The 22,327-nt window shown below is 39.5% G+C and overlaps 1 protein-coding gene across 1 annotated transcript in view; it reads right to left on the bottom strand.

Annotated features, from left to right (window-relative positions):
- LOC124863078 (growth hormone secretagogue receptor type 1-like) overlaps window positions 1–22,327 on the bottom strand; it is a 37,382-nt gene that overhangs the window by 366 nt on the left and 14,689 nt on the right. The window contains exon 5 of the mRNA XM_047357331.1: window positions 16,989–17,212. Coding sequence (XP_047213287.1) covers window positions 16,989–17,212 — 224 coding nt within the window. The remainder of the gene's footprint in view (window positions 1–16,988; window positions 17,213–22,327) is intronic.

Here is a 22,327-nt window from a genome sequence, read left to right as displayed (position 1 = left end):
AACAACTCCTGGTCCGTTTAAAGCGGACCAAGCGTGGCAGGTGTGAACATACTTCTAAATTTAGGGACTTGGTGCAAATTTTGCTCAATTCCTCAGAATTGGGCAGAACCCTGACCACTAGATGTCAGCAAAATTTCTCCAAAACTATCCATCATATCTGGAAAATTTATCAACGAGCATTGATATGACAGTTACGCTACCATGGCAACATTTAGAGCAGAAGCAGTTTGAGCCAAATTTGTGGCAATAGTTCACAAGGGTTTAAAATGTGATGAAGCAATGAAAGCAGTGGAAGCTACCACTACCCCTTGGCCAGAACAACAGTTGATAAACACAGACTGAATGCAGACTGGTGGGGAGACTGGTGGTCAGGGGACCAAGGAGTTACATTGACTTCTTCAGCCACTTCCTCTGCTGCCTAGGCATGAAATCTGAAGAAGATTAGCTCCTTGGAACTCTACAAAACAGAAAAATGCAACAGTGAAGTAAAACTGTTAAATGAATTGATGTTCTGTTTTCTAAGACCTGTCCTCAAAGAGGCCAAAGAAAAAGCTGCTCAATTTAGCAGGAACCTTGCTGCAGGCTGAAATTGCATCCTGAGAAAAAGACAACGTTCCTTTCAGTTTAACACACAGAATATCCCTAAAAAGGGAAAGTTTCCCTGGAGTGACTGCTTAGCAAACGGTCACCATGACATCTTCTTTCAGCTGCTGCTTTGCTATTACAGACCAAAGAACAGAGGCTTTTCTCACAGGGACTGTTCAGACTTTTGTCACAATGAGGTTTAAATGGGCAATGATCCAAACCCTACAGTGATACTTAACCAATACATATTGCTATATGCATTATTTGAGAGGATGTGATGCAAAAAATACAGAGCAGTGCAGTGAAGAGTAAAAGCATAAAGATCCTACAGTTATAATTAACTATCATTAAAGTGTTAGCGTCTGGATTTGTGGCTGTCTACTCCAAGATCTAATGAGCAATCTGAGCTGTGAATAAAACATGAAGACTCCAATTTGGTGCAGCTTTCCTAAAGTTGCTGTTTAGGTTCAAGGTTGGTACAAAAGAAAATCAGCAATGATGTTAAGTTTGAGGAATCAACGCAAATTGCAGCTACAGTTATGGTCAGAAGTTTAGATACTCACAGCATTATTATGAATGTGACATTAATTTTAGACTTTTAATGATAGATATGGTTTCATGGAGCAGAGAGGACTTTTTTTCATAGACCTTATATTTTCAACACGTTTGAGGTTGTAGCCATTTCAGAAGCTGCAGAAGTTCATTTGAAAACCAGTTTTGATGTTTGTTTTGGATCATTGTCCTGTTAGAACACATAGCTATGCCCAACCTTCCGACATCTTGCTGCTGATTTGATGTGATATGGAAGAATTTATGGTTGTTTTCTTATTACTTGGTATGGTTTATTATTATTATTATTGTAATTATTATAGTTCTTGATCTTCCCTGGATTCTATAGTTTTATTTCTCTTTAGTATCTTTGTGGTTAATTGTGTTTTATTTGTTCCTTTGCACTCTTCTTGTTTACTAGTTTATTTTCTGTTTCCTTTCCAGTTAATTCAGTCAGTGTTGTTAGGTTTGTTTACTTTTGTATTCAGGTTTTTTTTATAGGTTCTTTGTTTGTTCTTAGGTTGTTATTGTTGTTCCTATGTTCCCTCTAGTTTCTCTGTTTACTTTAGTCATGATTATTCTAGTTTTCTTATTCCCTATTTGATTATTTATCTTTGTCTATAGGTTTGCTTGGTCTGTGTTTCTGTTTATTGTTTATTAGTTACTTTGCCCATCCTCATCCTTTGTATTTGTTTCACCTGTTCCTTCTGCTTCCCTGCCTCCTCGTCACACCTGTTCCCTGTTTTCTCTGATTATCTGCCTTTGTTATCTCTCAGTATATAAGTTGGTTTTGTGTCTTTGTTCGTTGCTGGTTCCTTGTGTTCGTCACTCCTCGTTCTCGTCCATGATTATGCTTTGATTTTTGCCACGCCTTGCCTTGGGAAACCTGCAGTGATTTTGCTAAGTTTTTTGACCTTATAAATAAATCTTTGAATTACAAAGATGATCCTGCCGAGCTCTTGTCTGCACTTTGGTCCGATCCAAAACCACAACGTGACAGTTCATTTGTTAGGGTATTATTATAACCTAGCCCTAAGTGAAATTTCTCCACAACTTTTTTCAAAGTAAAGCTGGCTTATTAAAAAAGTTTTTACTTGTGAAAATTAATCAAAAACATGAATCATTGTACTTTTACATAAGAATCACTCTCTACTTTCTGTTTCTGTCTCAAAAAATCCTAATAAGATACAATGAAGTGTGAGGTTACAATGTGAGAAAACGTGAAAATGTTTAAGGGATATGAATATTTTTTAAGGCACTGTAGTTGGTTGTGTATTTTTGCATGGTGCCCATATGTTTGCAGATCCTCAGCCATGTTTCAGATCACACTGTGTAATCCTGGTCTGAAAAAAGGCACACAATATCTTGTATGACATTGTGGAGTAATGAAATGAGTGCAGAGGTCCAGAATAGGACGTGACAAGCAGCAGCCTTTTATCGTGTTGCCAGCTGCAGATTCAATCAGCTTTTATTTATTAGTAAGACTCGCCTCACCTGTCTTTTTTTCTTACTTGACCTCATCCAAGTTTGTCTGCTTTCTTTGTAAGTGTAAACAGAAGACAGCATAGATGAAACTCCAAATAAGCACTGTGCTGGGAATCAGCAAATACATCTCAAGATGCTCTTGAATTTGTTTTACTAAGAACATGATATGTTGCTGTTTAAGATCTTTTGGCCTGTTTTATGCTGTCCAGTAGTTTCATTTTAGGCAATAATCAGCCCTGAGTGTGCCTAGTGAAATTGAACTGTCTAATATAAAAATGTGTTTTATAATCTAAAACAATTAAGTAAGTAAAAACTGAAGAAATCTGTAAGGGTGTTAATACTTTTTCTGCAGAGTCACAAAGCCAGACTCTCAGGCTTCATAGCAGGAAAAGCAGTGATTGTCATAATTTTTGTTACCTAGAATCAATAACACATCCATGTGCTCCATACCTTAGAGGTCTCTGCTGAAATCCCTCCCTCTGAGACAACACAGCCACTAGTATTGAATGCTGTTTGTAAGCCTGACTGAAAGTTTCTCCACATTTTATTATTAGATTCTTCAATCATTCGGTGCATAGCTTCTAGTTGTGCTGGGGGCTTACCTCCAGCACTACTTACCAGTGTAATGTCAGCTTGTGTGTGTGTTTAGGATATAAATTTGATCAGTAAAGTCTCTTGGCTTGGTATGCGTGCTTTTCTGTTTTTTAATGAAGCTTGTAAATCTATGTTTAGACCCCTGATGGGGAAAAAGAAAAACACTCTTAAAGTGAGAAAGAGGCAGAGGCCAAGTAAACAGATAATTACTTGCATTCTTCTTTCCAGGTTCCTAAAGTTTAACTTTGTGAGCAGCATATTGTGAATCTGGCATATTAACAAAAACATTTTGAAAGAGTTTTTTCCTCAGTTTGTTCCTCAATATTTAGTGCCACAAACAACCACAAGCTTTACAAATAAAGATCTGAATAGTGTGGTGTGCAATTGTATTCAGCCTACCTTTGTCAATACTTTGTAGTACTTTTGTTATTGCAGTAACATCTTTAAATCTTCTGTGGTATGTCTCTGCAAGTTTTGCACATCCAGAGACTGAAATTTTTGACCATTATTCCATAAATTAGCTCAATCTCAGTCAGGTGTCGCTCAACATAAATGTATTTACACATATTCTCAGTTGGATTTAGATCTGGACTGTGACTTGGTCATTCTAAACATATATCTAGGAAATCAAAACATTACCACAGGTTTGACACATAAGTGAGTGGATTTCTCACAATTTCATAGCACACCGCCCTCTGATGGTAGACAACATTTTACACCAGCAAGAATCAAATTCAAAATGAGTGAATATTTGCACAAAAGAATAAAGATTATCAGCTCCAACATCAAATATCTTGTCTTTATGGTGTGTTCAACTGCATATAGGTGGAACAACAATGTCCCGACTTCATTCGCATTGGGGCATTAGGGTACCACAGTTTCCTTAAAGACGCCACCTTGGATGAAGTTCTCTCACTTCTTAGAGGAGTTGTATGAGTTAATGTAAATGTTTGGCAGTAAACAGCATGCTAATGATTTCTGAGAACCAGTTACAATATGGACTAGGAGTGTTTCTTGTTTAAAGCCTTTAATAAATACATATGAAGTCATTAAAAAAGATTCAGTTTATAGCACTGATGTGCTTATACAGCACCATTTCTTGATGTTTACAATCTGCTGGCCTTAACCTTACTTTTAGACATGACATGTTTTTTGGACTCATGATTCCATGGGAGTGTTGGATTTATAGTACACTACTATAGTACTACTATAGTACAGTTATGTTTAAAGCCCGCAGAGAGCAGCATGGTTGTACCTAAGGAAAAGCCTTTTCAGATGAAAGTGGCCAGAATTAAATCCAAAGAGCCTTGGAAAAAAATCTGAAAAGATTTGGACATTTTAAAACCGTTTCTTTCGTATTTATAGAAGTCTCTTGTTGAAATGTCTGTCAATGTACAGCTGGAATGATCCTAAAGAATGACTACAAAGTAAACACTAAAAGTGCTTTGAAATTGTCTCTTCAATGCTTACTGCTAGACAGCTTGTAAATAATAAGAAAAGTTCTCTTCACTTCCTAATGCACCCAATAATATATCTGAGGTGCTAAAGATTGACAAACATAAGCAGAGATTTGACAGCTAATCCATGCTGTGTAGACTTGGTGGTAGTAATGTTATAATAGATCCATAAAGCTGAGACGAAACAGCACTAAGAGCCATACTGGACAAATAGGTGTCACATGTCACCGATGCTCTTTTGGCTATTGATCTAAGAGCTTACCACAGTGAATTATTGACAATTACACTGGAAGACAAGAAAAACTGTGTAGAGCTGTGCTGCTTCAGACTGGAATATTTATTGCTTAAGGAACTGTTCTTAGTGAACCTCTAGCACAGTGGTTCTTAACCTGTGTTCTATCAAACCCTAGGGGTTCGATGAGTCGGTCTCAGAGGTTCGGCGAAGCCTCTGCCACAGAGGTAAAGACACACTTGTGTAAAGTCAATGATGACACGCCCCGCTTGGCCAGCACTTGCTGCAGAGGATCCCCTTACATTGCTTGGTCAATCAGTGCTGCGGGGAATTTAGTGCACGCAGTAGTCAACAGCTGTCGTAGTTGTACGTCGTGTGGTTTCTTTCTTAATATTTTAATCCATACTAAATATGTCGAGCAAAAAAAGAAAGTGGTCAGACGAATATGTACAACATGTATTCACGTGTATCACGGAACGGGATGGGATGGGAGTCAGCGTCCAATCTGCATGATATGCAATGCCAAGTTGAGCAACTCTAGTCTCGCACCGGCAAAACGTCTTGAAGTTGCATGGAGATGGGGAATACAAGGTAAAACAAGCCAGATTCGATGAAAGGGCCACTTTGCCTGCTCTTGGATTTGTACCCATTAACAAACCGATCCTCACAGCATCGTACAAAGTTGCTTACTTGATTGCAAAGCAGGGTAAGCCACACACCATCCGTGAAACACTCATAAAACCAGCGATGGCGAATCTGATATTTGGAACAGCGGCCGAAGGTAAATTATCCCAAATTCCTCTTTCAAATGACAGCGTCAGAACAGAAAACATGAGTAAAGACATCTTGGCTCAAATAGTTGCAGATCTAATTTCAAGTCCGGCAAAATTCAGCCTTCAACTTGACGAGACCACAGACGTTTCTAATCTTGCTGTTTTTGTGCGCAATGTGAAAGAAGACGTGATAAAAGAAGATTTTTTATTTTGTAAGCCTCTTACAACAACAACTAAGGCAGCCGATGTAAAGAAGCTTGTGGATGATGTTCAAAAATTTGTTTTTATCAAGACAGAAACCGATGATTGTCATTCAGAATCAGCTTTATTATAATCTTGCAAGAGAGAAGGATTTTTTACAGCATTGGAGATGCGCTCAGTAGTGCTGCCAAATTGTTCTGACCAGACAAAGCAAAAGTTCTATAAGCTACAACAGTTTTCAAGGTGACTCTCATGAGACCCAGAGAGACGAGGTGAAACCTGTTGTCCTAGACATAATCTTAACAGTGTGGCTTACATATTATCTCACACAGCTGCAAGCAGAAGGCTGAAAAACCATTACTCTAAGACTAAATAAGAGAAGAATGGAACAACACTGAGGGGTTCTAATACTTTTGTCAGTTCCGGTAGAGTATCAAGGAGCAAATCAAGCAAGGCAGTAAAAATTTCCATAACAATACGGGGACTTGATTACACACAGGTGGATTCTATTTATCATCATCAGTCATTTGGGACAACATTGGATCATTCAGAGATCCTCACTGAACTTCTGGAGTGAGTTTGCTGCACTGAAAGTAAAGGGGCCCGAATAATATTGCACGCCCCACTTTTCAGTATCAAGGAGCAAATCAAGCAAGGCACAAAAAAGTTCCATAACAATGACTTCTTCAGAGACAACAATCTTTCATGGGATATGGTTTCTGCAGTTTGTACGGACGGAGCTCCAGTCATGCTGGGAAGAAAGTCTGGTTTGGTGCGTTAGTAAAAGCCGATGCACCACACATCATTGTTACGCATTGTATTCTGCACAGGCATGCGTTGACAACTAAAACCTTGCCTCCAAAAATGGTAGAAGTATTAAAAACTGTGGTGGAATGTGTGAACTATGTGCGAAATAGTGCTCAGAGGCACCACAATCGTCAGTGAGCTGTGTAAAGAAATGGGCTCTGAATTCGAAGTACTCCTGTACCATTCTAATGCTCAGTGGCTATCCCGGGGACAGGTGCTGTTTCTGCCATGCGTGTTGAATTAGCCTTGTTTTTGCAAGAGCAGCAACATTGTCATGCAGATTGCTTCAAAAATCCTGAATTCATTGTAATTTTAGCATACATGGCTGATATATTTGCAGCTCTTAATCATCTCAATCAGCAGATGCAGGGTGTTGGAGACAATATCATGGAGAATCATATCCAGCATGGGTGAGACAGCCATTTACGTTTACTGTTGAGACAGCGGATGTCAATGATGAATACCTCGACGAAATCATTGAAATTCAGCAGAGCCAGGTTCAACTACAGCTCTTCAGAACAACAACACTCTCAACGTTTTGGTGTCGACAAATGGAAAAGTACCCAGTTATTGCTAAGAAAGCCCTGGAATTTTTTTATACCATTTGTTACAACATATCTTTGTGAGCAATCCTTTTTGAGGATGCTGGACATAAAAACGAAGAAAAGGAACAGACTTTGCTGTGAAGATGACATGAGAGGAGCACTTGCCAAGGTGAAGCCACGCATATCTAAACTTGTCTCCCAAAACAACAGCAGAAGTCACACTGATTTGCAGGTATGCAATTTGGGCAATGCTTTATTCTGGCCCCAAAAAAGTATTTTGTGGATTCAAAACAACAAAAAACAAATTAACTTTAAAATAAAAAAAGCAAGTTATTAAAAAATGTTAAATTCTTTAAAAAAATCCACATTTATTTTTAATTAGTAAAATAGTAAAAAAATATTTTTTTGGGCTGAAATTCTTTTATTGGGCCAAAATATTTTTTGGGGGCCAGAATAAGGTAATACCGTAATTTGTTGTGAGTTCATGCACTGTGTTGGTTTTGTTCTTTGAGCAAGGTGATGTTCATTTTGTGCACCAGTAAAAAAACATATACCTATGTCTTAAATTTAGAAAAAAATCATATTTTATTACACTAAAGAAGGGTTCAATGAATGCACGTATGAAACTGGTGGGTTCAGAACCTCAAAAAAGGTTAAGAACCACTGCTCTAGCAGCATAAATACGTCAACTGTCAATGGATGCGACCCATCCACAATGGTCCATCTAAAGCAAGAACGTCCTGATCATGAAGATTAATAAGCTGTTAAGAGGTCTGTGCACAAAATGGGAGTTCGTGTTATACATCATAGCAGCCAATATGAGCATGCACATAGATTAACACGTGAGTGACATCCATGGAGCAAAACATTTTTTACTGATGGATGGAACAATCACTCAAGACAGTAAAGTCAAACCTACAAATCAATGCATTGGTTTAAATGACATTACTGACATGGACTCCAGAAAGCGTAAAAAGTCACATCAGCAACATACATTGATCCCCATCAAGAGGTCAGTGGGTCTGTTAAGCACATTTCCTTAAAGCCAAGTCAAAGCCAAATGTCCATAATATGCACAACAAATATAGCAACACCCATACTGGCAATCATTCATGATAATTTTAGACCTTCCTATTTACAGCACTATAGCACAAAAGGCCTACAAGGGCATACTGGTTTATTCATTAAAATCATCTAATGGTAGCGAGTAAGTCAATACAGTGTTCATGCAGCGCTCTCCTATGGTTGTGCCTGGTAACTGTTAAAGGTTGTGATTAAATAGGAGTCACCTCGTTAAGGCCTAGCTGTCTGAGTATGATTTCTGTTGCTGCTATACTAAACTTCCAAAACTAATAATGGGCAAGAATGTTCCGTATATTCACAGGTCTTTGCATTCATGCCACTACGGTTAAGTGAAATATTTACACTGCCTTAGAAAGAAAACAGCTGAGTTGGTTCAGGCATCTGATTTGGAGGAACCCTAGACTTCAAAAACAACAGAAACAGGGAATGGCAATTTCTTTTTTAAGAACATTAGCCACCATTACCACTGTAACCAGTCTTTAATAAATTAATGTGAACAAAAAACAAACAAACAAACAAAAAAGTCAACCATTTTACAGCTTATTTTAAATATTTTAAACATATCAATACGATCAGGACATAAACACATTGAGCATCCACCTTTGATTTACAGCCAAAGTGTGCATTATACCAGTCGCAGCATTAACTGCAACACTGTCAATACACTGGCAGTCAGCAATGAGAGAGATTCATCATTCTCCTAACAAGCTGCCCATAGAGGAGAGTTTCAAGTCTATTTCAAATCAACATATCAAGACTATTTTTCTAAGAACCTGGTTCTTAGAAAAGAAGAAAATCTTGAACACCTAGCAAGAATAGGGTTGATTACAAATACAATCTAATCAATTGTCCCTTGGCCCGAGGCTTGTGTGTCCACTGCACTTCAAGAAATCCATTCTCGATCGTTACCTGCTGACAGACAGGCCCGCATAAGAGGAAATGTCCTTAAAGCATGATATACAACTGTAACTGCTGTCGAATAAAGGCATTTGTAGCTGTATCTGTCATGTCAGTGCACATAATTTGATGTATGTTACATAAAACACATCAAGCTGTATGAAACTACATGAATCAATGTAATAGCCCTGCCTCATTTGTCTGTTTGTCTGTATGTTTACAGATGTAAATATGCATATTCTAACAAATGTGGTTTAAACAGATTTAAATACATATATTCTTAAACTTGTTATTTATATAGTCATTTAAAACATCCAGGTTATATTTTTTACCCATTGGAAATTTTCTTCTCAGGCTTGCAAGCTTCCCCCTTCCTTAACATATTCAAACTTGGACACAGAACTCGTCTCCATCTTGAACAATATGGTGGCTGGATATTCCCCTGATGTTTAAACCTGCAAAAACCTGTAAACATTGTTCCCAAGGCCCTTAAACTCAAATGTTGTAAATTAACAGAAGCTTACAAAGCCATGGCATCATTTTCTGGGTTTTCCCAAATTGTGAATAAGCATTCTAATCTTAGTGTATGTAAATAAAGTAATAGTAACACTAATAAAGATTACCTTAAAGAAATTAAATGTTACTATTCTAGCATTAGAATTAAAAAATATTTGACCTTAGGGAATAAATCTGTTTTTTTGTTAGTTTTTTTTTCATTCAACCACTGATGCCACACTTATTAGAACCCAGGAAATAGAAATGTAACTGAAGTATATTGTAATTTTGACTTTACGGTATTAATCAGACTATACAACAACCCCGGTTGTGAGCTGGACCCCTTCGTTCAGAATCAGAAATCAGCTTAAATTGCTAAGTTAGTACTGTTAAACAAGGAATTTGACTCCGTTACACTTTGCTCTCAGTGAAGATTTATTTTGTGTGTATAATAGCTGTGAAATTTTTAAAGCTGAAAGAATTTTTTGTTTATGTACATTTACAATAAAATATAATGTGAGATCAGTCCATGTATGCATGGTGTGGTTCTGGATCTCTGACTGTCAAGTGTCCATCTGTCACGGTGTGGTTTTGGGGTGGACTGAAGCGCAGACAAGAGCTAGGCAGCAGCATTCTGAGCAGTCTTCAGCTTTATTCAAAAAGGGTTCAAAGCGTAACAAAAAACACTGCAGGTACTGACCAGAGTAGCGATCCACAACTTACAGAGACACTGCAGGAACATGCGGAAGTCAAGGCATGGACAAGGGTAGTGAACGAAGGGTGAATGAAGGAACCAGCAAAGAACAATGAAACAAAACCAACTGATGTACTGAGGGAGAACAAAGGCAGGTAATCAAAGGAACTGAGAACAGGTGAGACAAGGAGGCAGGGAGGCAGAGGGAGCAGGTGAACCTAATAACAAGACTAATACATGGCGAAGGAACTAACTAACAAATAAAGAGACACACAGACCAAGCAAACCTATAGACAAGATATATAATCAAATAAAGCATAAGAAACTAGAATAACCATGAACTAAAGTAAACTGAGAAACTGGGGGGTAACAAAACAACCTAAGAACTTAGCATAATAGAAACCATAAAGAAACCCTGACTATAAAAGTAAACAAACCTAAACCAACACTGATAGAACAAACTGAGAATGAAGCGGAGGAAAAGGAGGACTAGAATAAAAGTAAACAATAACTTAAGCTAACCTCTAAAAGGAGGGACTGGAGAATAAAGATGAACTGGAGGAACAAAACTAAGGACTGGAGAATAAAGGGAACTAAATTCGAGCAATAATCAACTAAAAGAGGAAAACTAATGACGAGAGGAGAACACACTGGGAGGCAAAAGAAAACCAGAACTGTAGGAGAAACAGAAAACAATTAACCATGAATACAAAACCATAAACAAGAAACCTCTAGCTAACAGTAAACAAAACCAAAAACAAAATCAGAGAAACAGCCTGGGGGAAGAATCTGTCGTTGTGTTGGCTGGTTTTCACAAACAGCTCTCTGTAGCGCCACCTGAAGGTAAAAGCCTAAACAGTTTGTGTGCAGGGTGTGTGGGGTCAGCAGAGATTTTAGCTGCCATATTCCTGACTCTAGACTTGTATACGTCCTGGATAGAGAGAAGGTCCGCCCTGATGATTCTCTCTGCAGACCTGATTGATCGTTGCAGTCTGGACCTTTCCTGTTTTGTGAATGAGCCAAACCACACTGAGATGGATGAAGACAGGACAGACTGGATGATGGCAGTGTAGAAGATGACCAGCAGCTCCAGTGGAAGGTTTTGCTTCTAGTTGCCTCAGGAAGTACAGTCTCTGCTGGGCCTTCTTCTGAACATTATCTATGTGTGAAGACCATCTCAGGTTTCAAGAAATGGTGATTCCGCTACAGAGCACTGTTCACTAAAACCAGCCGCCACAGAGACAGTTTCTTCCCCCAGGCTGTTTCTCTGTTGAACATTCAATAAAGTACAAAACAACAGCATACAGATGTTGCAAATGCACCTTTTTATTTATATATGTGTATATTGTACATTGTACAATAGGTAGCATGTATATTCTGTAATACAAAAACAAAACCAAAGAGCAAAGTGTACCGGAGTCAAATTCCTTGTTTGTATGTTTGTATATACAAACTTGGCAATAAAGCTGATTCTGATTCTGATTTTTCTTGCCATAATAAAAATTCTAACAGTCTATTCAGTAGGACTATCAGCTGTGTACTGTATCCACCTCCTGCACAACACAACAGATGGTCCCAAACCCATTTATAAGGCTTGAAATCCCACTTATTAAACCTGACATGGCACACCTGTGAAGTGAAAATCATTTCAGGTGACTACCTCTTGAAGCTCATCAACAGAATACCAAGAGTGTGCGGAGCAGTAATCAAAGCAAAAGGTGGCTACTTTGAAGAACCTAGAATATAAGACATATTTTCAGTTGTTTTACACTTTTTTGTTCAGTATATTAATTCCACATGTGTTAATTCATAGTTTTGATGCCTTCAGTGTGAAGCTACAATATTCATAGTCATGAAAATAAAGACAACTCTTTGAATGAGGTGTGTCCAAACTTTTGGTCTGTACTGTATGTGGGGTGATGTTCTCCAATAGTCCACCCTTATCTCCACAGTCTTGAGTGGATTAAGTTCCAGGTGGTTCTGACCACAGTAGTGTACCAGCCGATCCACCTCCTGTCTGTTTTTTGACTCATCATTGTCCTGGATCAGTTCAATAACCGTGGTGTCATCTGCAAACTTCAGGAGTTTCACAGACAGGTCTGCAGAGGTGCGGTCATTTGTGTAGAGAGAGAAGAGGAGTGGGGAGAGAACACACCCCCGGGGGACGCCTGTGCTGATGGTTCTTGTGCAGGAGAAGATGCTCCCCAGCCTCACCTGCTGCTGCTGGTCCTTCAGGAAGCTAGGGATCCACTGACAGGTGGAAGCCAGGACTTTGAGCTGGATGAGCTTCTGGTGGAAGATGTTTGGGTTGATAGTGCTGAAGGCCGAGCTTAAGTTCACAAACAGGATCCTGGCGTACATCCCTGGGTGGTCAAGGTGTTGCAGGATGAAGTGTAGTCCAAAGTGTAGTTTCTTGGGTACTGGGATGATGGTGAAGCGTTAGAAGCAGGAGGGAACCTCTCACAGCTCCAGTCCAGTGACTTGTTGAAGATTTAAGTGAAGATATGTGCCAGTTGGCCGGCGCAGGCTCTCACATTTCTTTTCTTAAAATTCTGAGGAAAATCATTTAAACAATTACAGACTGCTTTCATTTTGGTTATAAAGGCAGTCACTTAGATCTTTATTGCATATGCAATACCTATGTAAAAAAAACACGTACTTAGCAGATTAGAATTTGATACATTAACCACTAATTAATTAATGGTTAGTGAATTACTAGTAAATCATTAACCATAACATAAAATACCATGAATTACTAATAAGAAAAAAATGAATTACCAACAACTTCCATAACAATGAGATCTATTTGTCAAGCAGATGACAGAAAAAAAACAACACAATATTGCATTAAAGATCTGTGCAATTAAACAATATTGAACAGTAGCCAAAACACAATTGTAATAAAACATTTAATCTAAGTCTTTCAATGCAAATTGTGGGAACTTTGCCCATTAAATGTCTCAACAGTCTGAATGAGGTTTATTCTGTTAAACGTCCTCGTCCTCGCTAAGCCCCCAAAATGTCAAACCAAGTCCCAAACCTGTGACTACCTCCACAAACACATACATTTGATATGCAGCCCTTTTTAAATCCACGAATTATGCTCTCAGGTGTCACTTCACCCCATGTTTGGAGGATTCATTCACAAAGCGTACGTACAGCTGGCTTCTGAATTTTTCCAGAAGGTGTGAGCATGTGATGGCTGGACAGGAGCGTCCTTCTTGCCCAGGTCATCCTTCAAAGGCTTGTTAACCACCACATCCAGCACCTATGGTTGGCTTGTCATCCCTTTTGGTATGATGACTAAGTCGCTGTTCATCTTCCTCACCTGAGTTTTCACCACATCAATCAGGTGTCCGAGGAAGGCATTCATAATGAGCATGTTTCCCTTTTTTTTTTTTTACAGTATCCTATCCAACAGAGAAGCGCTCAGAACTGTTGTCTGAGTGCCAAGAAGAAGCCCAACAGATTTACTTTCACAAGTGGAGCATTACAGTTAACTCTTAAATGCTCTGCTTAATATTTATAAAAGAAACTTTATTAGAAACTGCTTTTATTTCGATTGTTACGGACACAGAGACAGAAATGAAAAGGAAAAAATAAGAAGCGTGAAAGAGAGAGAGAGGTGGGACAAAAAGGAAAAAGGGAGAGAAGGAAAAAAGAATGGAGGAGAGAAAGAAGAATGAAGAGATTACAAGATAACACCCGGCTTGCTTCTAAACCTGCAGAAGCATACATAATAACAGCCTTTTTACCGAAAAGTGCACGGTACTTATGAATGCAAGATGTAATTGGTGGTAAATGCGGCTCAATATAAAACATTCGTGTATCTGTTAACACCAGAATCTAAACACCTGTGAGTCTGAGAGTGAGCGCGCTTGTGTATAGGTTTCTCCAAAAAATTATGCAATAGTGAGTGTGAGGAGCCACAGACCTGCCCCCCTGGACCCGGGACAGACACAGAGGAGATCTGAGCCATAGACATCCAAAGGTCCCCCAGAGCACAGGAAACCCAAGAGAATCATTGCCGAGACTACAGCTACCCCTCCAGAGATGAGCAGGGGAGAGTCCCAGAGGGCTGCAATGACAAGCCCACAGGCCCTGCTGGCAGCTGTCTATGCCAGAGCAGATCCAGCCATGGACCCAGAGACCCAAGATCCCGGGACATATCACTCTCCAAGCAGAGGCCCGACAGAGCCCATGGGTCCAGATCCTGGCAAGCAGCCACTGGGAGTGAGCCGACACACACCAAAGCACCCAGCCCCGGACAGGAAGAACCACGAGTACACCAGTGGGCAGAGACACCAACCACCAGCAGGGAGTGTGGCAGGGAGGAAACTGATCCAGGACAGGGAGCAGTCCAAGACCTAACCTGACACAAAAAACAGGCGCACACAGTCACAATCACACATACCCATCCTCATGTGTACACATAAAAACATTCACACCCACACACCTAACGTAAAGACAAACAACAATGGACTTCGTACACTCACTCACACTCCACATACATACTCTATGCATACTTTCCCAGGTCCAGGTGCCAAAACCCCACAGGGGCAACCAGTCCCTAGACCTAGGAGGTGGTGGTCCCCTTCCCTCCGGGGGTGGAGACAGCCAGACCGCCCCAGTACCAGCCCAGACTAGAGCCGGCTCCGCCCGAACCCGGTGACCCCGGCCCTTACCCTGAATCCCCGCCCCGAACACAGTCCTCAACGATTCCCATCCTCATACAGAAAGGGGGCCATGTTTCTCATTTTTCTGAGAGTCCTGTGCCTTGTTCCCCCCACCACTTTCAGCCAGTCTACCACAAGTTAACTCTCCACCCAGCCCTTTTCGTGGGCACGTACAACGATGCCAGCTGGTATCGCTGCTTTCGGGACTGTTTTGAGTTTGAAAACCACATATGTTGGCAGCTTTGTCCTGTCTGGCAGGCAAGCCAACATGACAGTAACCTGCCTCTTTTCATTTCCAGTTGACTTCACAATAACAGACTTCACGCTTTTTCGTGTAGGGTCACAGGTATAGGCATGTAAAAAAACACAGTGTGGTTAGCAAACCCCTGTGTTTTTTTACACAAGGGTTTGCACCCCCAAGTAGGTGCTGGGCAAGGCTGGTTTTGCGCCGCAATGCAAAGCCACAACGATGATGGCTTTAAACTCGGTGGCGGGTATGTTTAACTCCTTGGCAATGTCCAAAGATTTCAGCCGGATGATCGCCCTGGTAATGGGCATGCATTTCTCAATAATAATCTCCCAAACTCTCCAGTCAACTTCCGCAAAAAGATAAGCTCAAAGTAAATTGTATTTACAGTACATTACAGTTTCAACATATAATGTCCTCTGTGTTAACATCATATGGCCACTAATTTTACTTCATTGTTCTCCTTCACACTCTTTCAAAATGGCCAAAGCTCAATAAGAAATGCAACAGGTGTTATACTGATATCACCATGTTACCATAAACAGCATTACACCCATCTGTGATGGTTTGTCCTCCAAAAGGCACAGAAACGTAATTAAAGAGAATGAAATTATGAATTGATTATATCCAAATTCCAATATATTCCATCTTTCTTAAAAAATTTGAAGACACATAAAATCTTTTAAACGAATCATTGTAATTGTAAGGATTGTTTCCATTTTGGGTTACATTTGATTTTTGTTTTTGTTTTGTTTTTCCTTTTAACTTATCAGGTAATTTTAAAAACCAGTTTAATATATTTGTTAGTTCTTACTGTTGTTTGATCTTTTGATTATAATGTTTTCTTTGTCCTGGTTCATTTCTTAAACTTCACTCTCCATGTCTCAGTTTGAGTTTAGGGATTTGTAATTTCAAGTTAGCTGGGGTCAGAACTATTATATTTATGTTTTTATTTCACCTACACACTTCACGTATTTCCTTAGGGAAAAAAAGAACAAACTAACTGGTAGCCTCTGCCAGAAACCTGAAAATAGGTCGTCTAAAACATTTGGCCAAATGTACACAAAAATGAATCACCAGACATAAAAATATCCTTTTTCCATGCCATCCCAGTCCACAGACTTAAACCCTAAACCTGTGGGGTGTGCTGGAGAGAAGAGTAAATGCAACATTGCTGTTACATTACAAAGTGGTTGTAGAGTGCCGAGCTGTGAGTGTGCGCAGGCGGTGAGGGTGAGTGTGAGAGTGTTTGTATATGAGGCTCTGAACAGCCAGTCTATACCTGGCAGACATCAGGTTGTAAAGTAACGGATTAACAGCAGGGCTGAGGTAAAGGAGGACAGACGACACAAGGTTAAAATACTGAGACAGATAGTAAAGAAAGTACATGCGAGTGTCAGGGTGAGAGTGTGTGTTGCTTAAGAGGGTGTCATTATGTGGAGTATAAATGTACAGGTCAGAGGGTGTCACAGTGTATGTATTTGTGGAGGTAGTCACAGGTTTGGGACTTGGTTTGACATTTTGGGGGCTTAGAGTAACTGCTGTCCTGTTTGGCATTTTATATGTAGTACTGTTGTGAAATTTACCTTTTGACTTAATTTTTTCTAGAAATGAGCCTTTGGCACACATGTCACAGAAAATTTTATGTAACTCTGGAAGAGCGTCCACCTTTTCAGTGCTAGAGAGGGACTCAAAATGTGCATCAGAGTCCGAGTGGCCAAAGGGTTCCGGATCCGTATAAATGTCCTTGCTGCTGGCGCTGCCATTGGTGGCAAAGTGGGGGGTTGTGTCCATGTCTTGTCTCTCAGCACCAGAGCCAAGAGAAAGAGATAATATGGTCCGACCAACGTGGTAGGGAAGCCAGCAGAGCACAAATGCCAAGACGATCACTCCTGGTGAAGATGGAAAGGAAAAAGAATTTGAGAGACTGCTGTGATCTAAAAGTAAAAAATACACATACTAATTATTAAAACTTTTTAGGTAAATTGCAGCAGCTACAGATCATTTTAAAAAAATCAAAAAGTTATCTTTTGGTCCTTGACATCTAATTTAGCTTTCAATGTCTCTATAAATATTTGCATAACCTGCTTACTGCAAACACATCTGTTTGTGGGTTTTCTTGGTGCTTAGGGAGATCTTTGGACACAAGATCTCTCTATAATAAAATGCCACAATATTTTTTGTCCATCAGCATTGCAACTTTATCTGGTGTAAATGTAAGATTTTATTATGAGTCCCAAATATAAAGGGGAGCGCTTTGAGCGTCATACCCTGTATCTGTTTGAACTGATTATTTTGAGCTAAAAGATGAAAAAGCTCTTGAGCCAAGAACACACAATTACAAAGACACTGAAGAAGCCTCCACCACAAGCCTCCACCACAATTAAATCTATAGTTCGGCTGCATTTTGAGAACTCAGGGGAAACAAATAAACTGTGACAAATAAGATATAAACAATTAGTACATTTTGTGACACTGGCTAACCTGTAATTAACATCTCCTTCCGATGGTTGTGTGTAACCAAAACGAGAAAGCTATTATCAGTTTTAATGCATTGGATTTGATCGTCTGTACTTCAAAATACAATAAGATGTGAAAGTAAGAGTGGAAGTCGGTCCTCCATAGTTCTTGAGTTGTTACACAGTTATGTTGACGCAGACTAATACATATTTATCATCAGGCTGCCCAGTAACACTCAGTTACAAAATCATTAAAGATTTTACCAATGTTAAATCATATGTGGCAGCATTTGAGGAAATCAGTTTAAAAAGCAACAATGACAGAATGATAGACAAGATTCAAAACATTCTCAAGCACTGTAATATTACAGTTGCTGTCTGACCATTAGCTGCTAGCAACGCTAAAGTTAGCATCTACTTTGGAGTTTCACAGTGTGCTAATCTGCAGGGTTGTTTTACAGTCTTAATAAGTGAGTTCACAATCCTAAATATTTAGACTGATCAAATCTGAACTGGAAAATTCTGCACAGACCTATACAAAGAAGGTAATTTAAAAAAATAACATATATTCAGCCTCAATCTCTTGATTATTTGGTTGCTGAGGCAATATTTAAAATGTTAGCCTTATGTGGTCATAATTTCTAAGAAGGAGATATATTCCGTGCTGTTTTCAAAAGCTGGCATGTTTTCTTTCTTTATTATTTCTTTAATGGTTTATTTGTCAAATGCAGGTTAAGTATACAATGAAATGCTTGAGATAAGAAGAAACAATCAACTTGCTATAAAAACAAAAAGTAATAATAGCATACGATAAAAAAGTATAGTGCAGCAGCAATAAGCTAATAAAGTGTCACAAATGTGGTTTAGTGCAGTATTATTGTCCAGAGTTCAGTAGTCTGACAGCTTGTGGATAATAACTGTCCTTAAGTATTTTTGTGTGTGCCTTCTGATCTTTAGTAAAAAGACTAAAATCCAAAAGACCAAAAGACCAAGTCTTCTGGTCTTTATGAAATGTAGACTATTCCATATGGCATTCTCAAAATTACTTTTAAAGTTTATCTTCTTGAAATTTCTATTTGCAGCTGACTTAAAGGAGTAGAATAATGGTGCAAACAACTAGATAACCAGTTCTGGTTTAAATCCGCTTATCATTACATTTGGATTATAAATTGATGATGAAGAGGATCAGGATGCTTGATTGGGTAAAAGAGGATAATTAGATAACTAGAGAGTTATTGGTCACAGCAGCAGTCACACTACAAGAATTTCCCAGAAAACATTCTGCCAATGCAGAATGTTCCATGTTGTCTTTGGTCATGAGAGGTCCAAATCAACTGTCGGTGAGCCTTTCACATTGAATGACTACTGACTGCCAAATCAACCTCATGAACAAAGTTTTCATTATGATGCAGTTCTCTTAGCCCAAAGACCACAGTGTTATGCTAACCGAAGACAATTTGACTCCACTCCTCACTCTTCTTGCTCAGTGCATAACTTAAAGATGGTTCTATATGCACAAATTTATCTCACCCATTCCAACAATAAAAGCTATCATTTTGGATTTAGCTGATACAAAAGCTCCGTACAGTTAGTCAGGTTGTTTTACACACTGGTCACATCCATGCTGTAAATATTCATATGCTGCTGAGATTCACCAAAAGGCTGGTAACCAGAATCAGTTGATTTACAACTTGACCGTGTGCTCGAAGAAAACAAATTCAATAGTTTTCTAAACGCATAAACATAACCTTCATCACATCATAGATATTTTCAGTATCAGTTAGATGTTTACAAAGTCAGAGGAAGAAGAGAGATGTAAGAAGCTTTTTAAAAGGAAACAGTTTCTACGGAGCCATATTGGCAGTTCATTAAGGTTGCTATGAAAGAGCAAGACTCAGTGGATGCTGGTCATTTTGCTCTTTCTGTATTATGTATACAGATTACATACTGTACACCGTTTTGGTCATTTTATGGGCGCCAAAAGGAGTTTGTCCTAGAGGATGTCAATTTATACACGTCTTGGGGACCTGTCATCAAATTGACAAATGAGCAAACTGACACAGAAACAACTTCAGTAGACAGCTAAAGGCTAAACATGTTACAGAAAGTTGCTCTGACCTATTTGTTTGAGCATTTACTCTGTATCATTTTAAGATAATTAAGGTAAGGGATGACAGTAAGGACAGAAATGATAAATGTGCTAATTGTGGTAATTACAAATGTAAGATGCAAAAGACAGTTTTAAACAGAGCTTTCTCCAGTTCTCAAAACACAGCATCCTGAAACGTTTAGATGTGTTCCTGGTCCAACAAACCTAAACCAAATGGCTGAATTCCCTCCTCTGCATGCAATCAATGTCTACTAAGGACCTAATAATGTGATTTACGTGGCTGCTATCTGTCACCATTCTGTGGTCACTTTGACTAGAGAGGAACTCCTTAACATCAATCATCCCTGTCCAGGCATTTTTGCCTATTTAACATTGACTAAGATCTTGGTTGGCATCGCACTGGATCTCTATGGGATTTCCGAGAGTTGCAGATCAGGTAAACTGGCAGGTGCACTCTTGAAACCTCAGGAACAGGGTCTCCATACACCCATGCCCTCATGCCACCTGGCTAATAAAATGGACGAATTGCTGCTTCTCAACTTTAAAAACTCAGACACCTGCAGATCTGTCGCTCTTTTTCACCGGAACCCCAGACTACAGATGCTGAGCTTCAGTTGTTTCGGGGGGACCGCTGCACTGAGTTCTCTGGGAAAAAGAGAGGAGATACAGAATCTGCTTGTTCATAAACGTAGGTTGGTATTCTTATGTCACTGTATTACAGAAGACATGGATCCCTCACCTGGAGTCATTTTTTAAATACAGTACAGACCAAACGTTTGGACACACCTTCTCATTCAAAGAGTTGTATTTATTTTCATTACTATGAATATTGTAGCTTCACACTGAAGGCATCAAAACTATGAATTAACACATGTGGAATTATATACTGAACAAAAAAGTGTAAAACAACTGAAAATATGTCTTATATTCTAGGTTCTTCAAAGTAGCCACCTTTTACTTTGATTACTGCTCCACACACTCTTGGTATTCTGTTGATGAGCTTCAAGAGGTAGTCACCTGAAATGATTTTCACTTCACAGGTGTGCCCTGTCAGGTTTAATAAGTGGGATTTCAAGCCTTATAAATGGGGTTGGGACCATCAGTTGTGTTGTGCAGGAGGTGGATATAGTACACAGATGATAGTCCAACTGAATAGACTGTTAGAATTTGTATTATGGCAAGAAAAAAGCAGCTAAGTAAAGAAAAACGAGTGGCCATCATTACTTTAAGAAATGAAAGTCAGTCAGTCTGAACAATTGAGAAAACTTTGAAAGTGTCCCCAAGTGCAGTCGCAAAAACCATCAAGCGCTACAAAGAAACTGGCTCACATAAGGACCGCCCCAGGAAAGGAAGACCAAGAGTCACCTCTGCTGCGGACGATAAGTTCATCCGAGTCACCAGCCTCAGAAATCGCAGGTTAACAGCAGCTCAGATTAGAGAACAGGTCAATGTCACACAGAGTTCTAGCAGCGGACACATCTCTAGAACAACTGTTAAGAGGAGACTGTGTGAATCAAGCCTTCATGGTAAAATAGCTGCTAGGAAACCACTGCTGAGGACAGGCAACAAGCAGAAGAGACTTGTTTGGGCTAAAGAACACAAGAAATGGACATTAGACCAGTGGAAATCTGTGCTTCGGTCAGATGAGTCCAAGTTTGAGATCTTTGGTCCAACCACCGTGTCTTTGTGCGGCGCAGAAGAGGTGAACGAATGGACTCTACATGCCTGGTTCCCACCGTGAAGCATGGAGGAGGAGGTGTGATGGTGTGGGGGTGCTTTGAAGGTGACACTATTGAGGATTTATACAAAATTGAAGGCATACTGAACCAACATGGCTACCTCAGCATCTTGCAGCGGCATGCTATTCCATCCGGTTTGCGTTTAATTGGACCATTATTTATTTTTCAACAGAACAATGACCCCAAACACACCTCCAGGCTGTGTAAGAGCTATTTGACCAAGAAGGAGAGTGATGGAGGGCTGCGCCAGATGACCCGGCCTCCACAGTCACCGGACCTGAACCCAATCGAGGTGGTTTGGGGTGAGCTGGACCGCAGAGTGCTAAGCATCTCTGGGAACTCCTTCAAGACTGTTGGAAAACCATTTCAGGTGACGACCTCTTGAAGCTCATCAACAGAATGTCAAGAGTGTGTGGAGCAGTAATCAAAGCAAAAGGTGGCTACTTTGAAGAACCTAGAATATAAGACATATTTTCAATTGTTTCACACTTTTTTGTTCAGTATATAATTCCTCATGTGTTAATTCATAGTTTTGATGCTTTCAGTGTGAAGCTACAATATTCATAGTCATGAAAATAAAGAAAACTCTTTGAATGAGAAGGTGTGTCCAAACGTTTGGTCTGTACTGTACTTTAAACCAAGCGAGGTTGGACATTTGGAGAACACTCCCCATGCTTATGCAACATAGTGAATTAAATT

The sequence above is a fragment of the Girardinichthys multiradiatus genome, chromosome X (genome assembly GCF_021462225.1).
Source record: "Girardinichthys multiradiatus isolate DD_20200921_A chromosome X, DD_fGirMul_XY1, whole genome shotgun sequence".
Lineage (NCBI taxonomy): Eukaryota > Metazoa > Chordata > Actinopteri > Cyprinodontiformes > Goodeidae > Girardinichthys > Girardinichthys multiradiatus.
The sequence above is the reverse complement of the archived record's forward strand: the minus strand, read 5'-3'. Positions and strand labels throughout refer to the sequence as shown.